General features: G+C 39.8%; 1 protein-coding gene across 1 annotated transcript in view; it reads right to left on the bottom strand.

Annotated features, from left to right (window-relative positions):
* Positions 1 to 2,536: 2,536 nt before the first annotated feature.
* Positions 2,537 to 9,652, bottom strand: part of LOC120038708 (dystrobrevin beta-like) — a gene marked incomplete at its 5' end in the record, with an annotated part of 29,974 nt that continues 22,858 nt past the window's right edge. The window contains 4 exons of the mRNA XM_038984372.1: positions 2,537 to 2,758; positions 4,683 to 5,098; positions 5,183 to 5,272; positions 7,176 to 7,335. Coding sequence (XP_038840300.1) covers positions 2,750 to 2,758; positions 4,683 to 5,098; positions 5,183 to 5,272; positions 7,176 to 7,335 — 675 coding nt within the window. The remainder of the gene's footprint in view (positions 2,759 to 4,682; positions 5,099 to 5,182; positions 5,273 to 7,175; positions 7,336 to 9,652) is intronic.

Below are 9,652 nucleotides of genomic sequence, written 5' to 3'. Positions count from 1 at the left end.
TTAATTCCACTAGTAAACTAAAATAACAACGAGAATGATAAGATCACGTAAAATAAGTAACCAAATAAAAACATCACATTTAGAACAACGGATAGGAAGAATCCACTTCTTTGTTCTTCTATTTCTGGACACAGTGTAGTAGGTTGATAAGGCCTTGTACTTCGTTTAAAGCTGACTGTACTTTACACATGATCTCAATGCTAAATGTTCAAGTACGACTTCAGTACAGTTCATTGCTTAACCAGTGTTTCAATTTAGCGTAAACATGTTAACATGTTATTATCATGTAATAACATGACGTGAACCAAACCCTACTCTTCTCCGTCTGGACGTTTACCGTGTCACATTGCTAAACCTAACATTTATTATCTAGTTATTCATTTCAGTGCTTTATTTCAGAGATAAATGCAAACCCTGAACAACAGAAATGTCCATCGATCAGAAGACGAGAGTGTTTTATTGGATCTGATATCCTCCTGATTCAACTGACTCAGTTTCCTTCTCTAGTCCACTCCACATCTGTTCACTGCTCTAAATCATTCAATATTCTAAACCAAAACCAGACTTTCTGTCTGGTTAACCCCTCTTGCCCCGTCTCCTAATAATCTGTCCTTTCAGCTGTCTGGTCAATCCCTCTTGCCCCGTCTCCCAATAATCTTTCCTTTCAGCTGTCTGGTCAATCCCTCTTGCCCTGTCTCCCAATAATCTATCATTTCTGCTGTCTGGTTAACCCCTCTTGCCCCGTCTACCAATAATCTGTCCTTTCTGCCATCTGGTTAACCCTTCTTGCCATGTGTCCCAATAATATGTCCTTTTTAAGAAATATAGCAGTCTAGCACATGCTCAGACCAATCCAATTTTATAAATGCAGGAAAAAGGCCAGATTATTGAGACTCAGGGTTGCTTTCTGCTCCTTCCAGACTCTTTAATGATTACACAGCAACTGACCCCTAAACAAGCAGGTCTGGAGCCCATTAGGGCCTAGCCTACTGACTATTAGTTAATCACACATTTTGAATGTGTGACCCAAATTGCACCCTATTGGCTATATAGTGCACTATTTTTGACCCATTGGGCTGATGGCTCTGGTCAAAAGTAGTGCACTATGTCGGGAATAGGGTGCCATTTGAGAGTCACCACTGCATTCCCATCAACCTCTACAGTTCCCGAGCTCCTATCTATTAAGTCACATGAACATGTTCCAGTCCTCGTTTCTTTTAAGCCATCAAAGCTAGTCTTATCTGTCCACAACCTTTCTGTGTCTACCTCCTGTCGTCACCTACGTACAGGTGTATAGGTGAATATGTTGTAACGAAAGATCACAATATAATATTAATTTAAAACTAATGTCCTGAGTTCCTCTCCCTCTCTTTGCTTTACGTGGACAATAAATACGGTCACTACTGAGTGACTAGTTTAGTGGATTAGGGACGAGACACCATGTAGAGTTTTAAATGCGCTTTAAAATGCATTTAGTATCTTCTCTCATTTTGTTTTGTTTCTATAAAATATTACCTATGAGAATAATTAATCTGATTATAACAACGGGACATTTCCCTGATTAAAATAAACAACAGCCCTCATATTTTTGCAAAAGGGTGTCTTGCGACAGAGTGAGCACACAGTAGCAGCATTATGCGACTCAATGGCTTTGTCCCAAATGGCACCCTATTCCCTATATGGTGCACTACCTTTGACCAGTGCCCATAGGGCTCTGGTCAAAAGTAGTGCACTATATAAGGAATAGGGTGCCATTTGGGACGTAATCAATGTGAATTCTGAGGCATGACAACATACATGACTACAAATCCCAGAGTGTTTCTCAACCTTTTGTGTACCAGGGACCGGCAAGGACCAGCTATAGTCCTTCCTCCTTTGAAGACCACTTAGATTAAAACTAACACTTGAGAACTGACTAAATCAGTGTCCACTCACTATCTGAGGGACCAATCAGCAACACCCCAAGGACCAGTGCTGCCCGGGGACCGCAGGTTGAGAAACACTGATAAACCCACAAAGAGCTGGGATAACATGGTACCTACCAACCTACAGTACACCCAGTCAGACTCAGGACAGGGCAACTTCATGCAAAACCCATAATGAAAGCACACTAGCAAGTGATCTGTAATCATACAAAGGCAATGACGGCCGGGGAACATGTCATGGTGAAAATAGGTTGTTTTCAGGTTATGGTCAGTGCTGTGATCCCAAGGTCATATATAATGTGTACAGTTTATGCAGATAGAGGTAGCATCCCAAATGGAACACTATTCCCTATGTAGTGTCCCACATGGCACGCTATTCCCTATGTAGTGTCCCACATGGCACGCTATTCCCTATGTAGTGCACCTGCCATTTATGATGCACACAGGGTGATCTGTTATTAACAAGACAGATTGAGAGAAAGCACAGGAAGCCATTCCTTAGACATTTGACCCTTGCAGTCATGACGGGGGGAATCAGTCATTACATAATAATTACAGCTTCAAGTTTTTATACAGAATGACATATACACTTGCCAACAGACATCCCGCAGCACGGTGTAACAAACATGTTTAATAAGAGTTCACACAGTGAAATCCTGTTTGATAACAGCATGCATTACTCTACGTGCTAATTCCTGATAGAAGGGTTTGGTCGGTGTGGCAGATTCTCATTCTGATTCTTCTTCTCCAGTCTGACATCCTGGCTAGATCAATGGACTGGTGTTTGGGGAGGTTGTTGTTCCCTCAATGATGTTTTAGATCTCTCACTGTGCCTGAAGACAGAGACAGACAGATGGGGAGGTTTTAGCCTGGGGCACAACATAACTATAAATATTCACAGAGAAAGGATTTGGGATTTTGATGAACAAGTGGGACTGAAAAAGTTCCTGTGATTTCTATTTTGTTTATAGGTCATTGAGAGATTTGTTGATTTACATTGTGAATGACTCATTAATGACTATGCGATGATATACAGACAATATTAAACATATAGGAATATTCATACTTTTCTTTTCATTCTGCATCGGCTGGAAAACAAAGTGAAAAATGTTCCGTTATTTGCAGTAACATAAAAGTCTAATACTCAGTACCAGTCAAAAGTTTGGACACACCTACTCTTTCAAGGGTTTTTCCTTACATGTTTACTATTTTCTACATTGTAGAATAATGAAATAACACATATGGAATCATGTAGTAACCAAAAAAAGTGTTAAATCAAAATCAAATTTAAATTTGAGATTCTTCAAAGTAGCCACCCCTTGCCTTGATACACTCTCTTGGCATTCTCTCAACCAGCTTCATGAGGTAGTCACCTGGAATGCATTTCAATTAACAGGTGTGCCTTGAGAGTAATTGGAAAATTTCTTTCCTTCTTAATGGGATTGAGCCAATCAGTTGTGTTGTGACAAGGTAGGGGTGGTATACAGAAGATAGCCCTATTTGGTAAAACACCAAGTCCATATTATGAGAAGAACAGCTAAAATAAGGATAGAGAAATGACAGTCCATCATTACTTTAAGACATGAAGGTCAGTCAATGTGGAAAATTTCAAGAACTTCAAAAGTTTCTTCAAGTGCAGTCGCAAAAACCATCAAGCGCTATGATGAAGCTGGCTCTCATGAGCAACGCCACAGGAAAGGAAGACCCAGAGTTACCTCTGCTGCAGAGGATAAGTTCATTAGAGTTACCAGCCTCAGAAAGTGAAGGCCAAATAAATGCTTCACAGAGTTCAAGTAACAGACACATCTCAACATCAACTGAGGAGACTGTGTGAATCAGGCCTTCATGGTTCGAATTACTGCATAGAAACCACTACTAAAGGACACCAATAATAAGAAGAGAATTCCTTGGGCCAAGAAACACAAGCAATGGACATTAGACAGGTGGAAATCTGTCGTTTGGTCTGATGAGTCCAAATTTGCGATTTTGGGTTCCAACCGCCATGTCTTTGTGAGATGCAGAGTAGGTGAACGGATTATTTCTGCATCTGTGGTTCCCACAGTGAAACATGGATGAGGAGGTGTGGTGGTGCTTTGCTGGTGACACTGTCAGTGATTTATTTAGAATTCAAGGCACACTTAACCAGCATGGCTACCACAGCATTCTGCAGCGATACGCCATCCCATCTGGTTTGCGCTTAGTGGGACTATCATTTATTTTTCAACAGGACAATGACCCAACACACCTCCAGGCTGTGTAAGGGCTATTTGACCAAGAAGGAGAGTGATGGTGCTGCATCAGATGACCTAGCATCCACAATCACCCGACCTCAACCCAACTGAGATGGTTTGGGATGAGTTGGACCGCAGAGTGAAGCAGCCAACAAGTGCTCGGCATATGTGGGAACTCCTTCAAGACTGTTGGAAAAGCATTCCAGGTGAAGCTGGTTGAAAGAATGCCAAGCGTGTGCAAAGCTGTCATCTGAAAAATCAAAATATAAAATAGATTTTGATTAGCTTAACACTTCTTTGGTTACTACATGATTGCATGTGTGTTATTTTGTAGTTTTGATATAAATGAAAGAAAAACCCTTGAATGGGTAGGTGTGTCCAAACAATTAGAATTCTGGAATGTTGTTTCAAAGAAAGGACTACTTAAAATCGCAAACAGCTTGATACAGAAAAAAAAACCGGTGTTAATAAGATAATAGTGAGCCAAGGCTTCCTCCCCCCTCTCTCTTAGGCCTCTGTTCCTCACCTGGTTGTCCTCATCCTCTGCCCTGCTCCTTAGGCCTCCGTTCCTCATCTGATTGTCCTCATCCTCTGCCCTGCTCCTTAGGCCTCCGTTCCTCATCTGATTGTCCTCATCCTCTGCCCTGCTCCTTAGGCCTCCGTTCCTCATCTGATTGTCCTCATCCTCTGCCCTGCTCCTTAGGCCTCCGTTCCTCACCTGGTTGTCCTCATCCTCTGCCCTGCTCCTTAGGCCTCTGTTCCTCACCTGGTTGTCCTCATCCTCTGCCCTGCTCCTTAGGCCTCCGTTCCTCATCTGATTGTCCTCATCCTCTGCCCTGCTCCTTAGGCCTCCGTTCCTCATCTGATTGTCCTCATCCTCTGCCCTGCTCCTTAGGCCTCCGTTCCTCATCTGATTGTCCTCATCCTCTGCAGCATCATCTACTTTATTAAAGAGAATATAAATCAGTCCCAGAGAGTTAGCAACCAATCACAGGCAACATAGCAGTCATGTCCCTCTCAACTAACCTGAGTGGAGTTCTTTGACGAGTGATGACATGGTGTTTGTGATTGAATCTGCAGCGACCAACAGATCATTACGAAGATTTCTAGGTACACCTGAAACACAGAGGACACAGTCAATGAAAATAGTCAGTGACTTACAGTTGAAGTCAGAAGTTTACATAAACTTAGGTTGGAGTCATTAAAACATGTTTCAACCACTCCACAAATTTATTGTTAACAAACTATAGTTTTGGCAAGTCGGTTCAGACACAAGTCATTTTTCCAACAATTGTTTACAGACAGATTATTTCACTTAGAATTCACAATTCCAGTGGGTCAGAAGTTTACAAGCACTAAGTTGACTGCGCCAGAAAATGATGTCATGGCTTTAGAAGCTTCTGATAGGCTAATTGACATCATTTGAGTAAATCGGAGGTGTACCTGTGGATGTATTTCAAGGCCTACCTTCAAACTCAGTGCCACTTTGCTTGATATCATGGGAAAATCAAAAGAAATCAGCCAAGACCTCAGAAAAGAATGGTAGACATCCACAAGTCTGGTTCATCCTTGGGAGCAATTTCAAAACGCCTGAAGGTACCACGTTCATCTGTACAATAGTACGCAAGTATAAACACCATGGGACCACGCAGCCATCATACCGCTCAGGAAGGAGACGCGTTCTGTCTCCTAGAGATGAACGTACTTTGGTGTGAAAAGTGCAAATCAATCCCAGAACAACAGCAAAATACCTTGTGAAGATGCTGGAGGAAACAGGTACAAAAGTATCAATATCCACAGTAAAACGAGTCCTATATCGACATAACCTGAAAGGCAGCTCAGCAAGGAAGGAGCCACTGCTCCAAAACCGCTATAAAAAAGCCAGACTACAGTTTGCAACTGCCCATGCGGACAAAGATCGTACTTTTTGGAGAAATGATCTCTGGTCTGATGAAACAAAAATAGAATGGTTTGGCCATAATGACCATCGTTATGTTTGGAGAAAAAAGGGGGATGCTTGCAAGCCGAAGAACACCATCCCAACCGTGAAGCACGGGGGTGGCAGCATCATGTTGTGAGGGTGCTTTGCTGCAGGAGGGATTGGTGCACTTCACAAAAGATGACATCATGAGGATGGAAAATTATGTGGATATATTGAAGCAACATCTCAAGACATCAGTCAGGAAGTTAAAGCTTGGTCGCAAATGGGTCTTCCAAATGGACGACGACCCCAAGCATTCTTCCAAAGTTGTGGCAAAATGGCTTAAGGACAACAAAGTCAAGATATTGGAGTGGCCATCACAAAGCCCTGACGTCAATCCTAAAGAAAATTTGTGGGCAGAACTGAAAAAGCGTGTGCGAGCAAGGAGGCCTACAAACCTGACTCAGTTACACCAGCTCTGTCAGGAGGAATGGGCCAAAATTCACCCAACTTATTGTGGGAAGCTTGTGGAAGGCTACCCGAAACGTTTGACCCAAGTTAAACAATTTAAAGGCAATGCTACCAAATACTAATTGAGTGTATGTAAACTTCTGACCCACTGGGAATGTGATGGAAGAAATAAAATATGAAATAAATCATTCTCTCAACTATTATTCTGACATTTCACATTCTTAAAATAAAGTGGTGATCCTAACTGACCTAAAACAGGGATTTTTTACTGGGATTAAATGTCATGAATTGTGAAAAACTGAGTTTAAATGTATTTGGCTAAGGTGTATGTAAACTTCCGACTTCAACTGTACATGGCATTTAGTGGCTACTATTTTTGCATTTGGAATGCACTTTAATCGAATTTGTCACAGCTCAATCACAGATCAAAATGTTGTGTTGTCCTTGGCTCAAACAAGGTCAGAAAATGGATAACTAACAACAGATATGTACTGTATCTAAAGGAGGACATCGCCCAGCAGAAAAAGCGAGTTGAAATGACATCATGATGCCTTTTCAACCAGAAACTGATGTCATTTCAACCAGTTTTGCACCGTTTTTCCCACTGGGCGGAGGTCCAGGACTCACCCTGAGTGAAGGCCTCCAGCACGTCGCCCCCCACCCCGGCCAGGCAGTCCTGGGGTGTGTGGGTGGGGGTGGACCCAGCTGAGGTGGAGCGGATTGGCATGGGCATGGAGCAGCCTGCCCCGTGGCTGGGGGAGGAGTGGGTGGAGCCTCCTGTCTGGGCCTGATAACATACCAACATCACCACCGGTTAGGAAACAAACTATAGAAACATACTAATATTACCATAGGTTAGGACACATACCAATATTACCATAGGTTAGGACACATACTATAGAAACATACTAATATTACCATAGGTTAGGACACATACCAATATTACCATAGGTTAGGAAACAAACTATAGAAACATACCAATATTACCATAGGTTAGGAAACATACTATAGAAACATACTAATATTACCATAGGTTAGGACACATACTATAGAAACATACTAATATTACCATAGGTTAAGAAACATACTATAGAAACATACCAATATTACCATAGGTTAGGAAACAATCTATAGAAACATACTATAGAAACATACTAATATTACCATAGGTTAAGAAACATACTATAGAAACATACTAATATTACCATAGGTTAGGACACATACCAATATTACCATAGGTTAGGACACATACCAATATTACCATAGGTTAGGACACATACCAATATTACCATAGGTTAGGACACATACCAATATTACCATAGGTTAGGACACATACCAATATTACCATAGGTTAGGACACATACTATAGAAACATACTAATATTACCATAGGTTAAGAAACATACTATAGAAACATACTAATATTACCATAGGTTAGGAAACAAACTATAGAAACATACTAATATTACCATAGGTTAAGAAACATACTATAGAAACATACTAATATTACCATAGGTTAGGAAACAAACTATAGAAACATACCAATATTACCATAGGTTAAGAAACATACTATAGAAACATACTAATATTACCATAGGTTAGGAAACAAACTATAGAAACATACCAATATTACCATAGGTTAGGACACATACTATAGAAACATACTAATATTACCATAGGTTAGGACACATACCAATATTACCATAGGTTAGGACACATACCAATATTACCATAGGTTAGGACACATACCAATATTACCATAGGTTAGGACACATACTATAGAAACATACCAATATTACCATAGGTTAAGAAACATACTATAGAAACATACCAATATTACCATAGGTTAGGAAACATACTATAGAAACATACTAATATTACCATAGGTTAAGAAACATACTATAGAAACATACCAATATTACCATAGGTTAGGACACATACCAATATTACCATAGGTTAAGAAACATACTATAGAAACATACCAATATTACCATAGGTTAAGAAACATACTATAGAAACATACTAATATTACCATAGGTTAAGAAACATACTATAGAAACATACCAATATTACCATAGGTTAAGAAACATACTATAGAAACATACCAATATTACCATAGGTTAGGAAACAAACTATAGAAACATACCAATATTACCATAGGTTAAGAAACATACTATAGAAACATACCAATATTACCATAGGTTAGGAAACAAACTATAGAAACATACTAATATTACCATAGGTTAGGACACATACCAATATTACCATAGGTTAGGACACATACCAATATTACCATAGGTTAAGAAACATACTATAGAAACATACTAATATTACCATAGGTTAGGAAACATACCAATATTACCATAGGTTAGGACACATACCAATATTACCATAGGTTAGGACACATACCAATATTACCATAGGTTAGGACACATACCAATATTACCATAGGTTAGGACACATACTATAGAAACATACCAATATTACCATAGGTTAGGAAACATACCAATATTACCATAGGTTAGGAAACATACTATAGAAACATACCAATATTACCATAGGTTAGGACACATACCAATATTACCATAGGTTAGGAAACATACTATAGAAACATACCAATATTACCATAGGTTAGGACACATACCAATATTACCATAGGTTAGGACACATACCAATATTACCATAGGTTAGGACACATACCAATATTACCATAGGTTAGGACACATACCAATATTACCATAGGTTAGGAGTAGAAGAGGCCTAGACCACCACCTGTTATCTTTGCTAAGAAAACACACACACGGCTTGGGCAGTATGCCATATATACCGTATACCGGGGTATTTGGAAATAGCCACAGGATGGTTTTTCAATACCGTTGAAACTATGAAGAAGTAAAATATTTTATTAAAAAAAGATATATATATAAATATTTGTAGCTACTTTTTAGGTAAATACCTGCAGTCAACTTGTGCAATACGTTCAGAGAGAAAGAAGATTGCGTTCTTCATTCCATTTCATTTCACATAATTTTTCATTATGAAGCTTACCAGTAGTTCCCAGTCACGTGGTGTTTGTTTAGAAACACACAATGACGAGAGACTGGA

Source organism: Salvelinus namaycush, unplaced genomic scaffold (assembly GCF_016432855.1).
Source record: "Salvelinus namaycush isolate Seneca unplaced genomic scaffold, SaNama_1.0 Scaffold2341, whole genome shotgun sequence".
Classification (NCBI taxonomy): Eukaryota; Metazoa; Chordata; class Actinopteri; order Salmoniformes; family Salmonidae; genus Salvelinus; species Salvelinus namaycush.
Note: the sequence above shows the minus strand (reverse complement) of the source record. Positions and strands in the feature narration are given on the sequence as shown.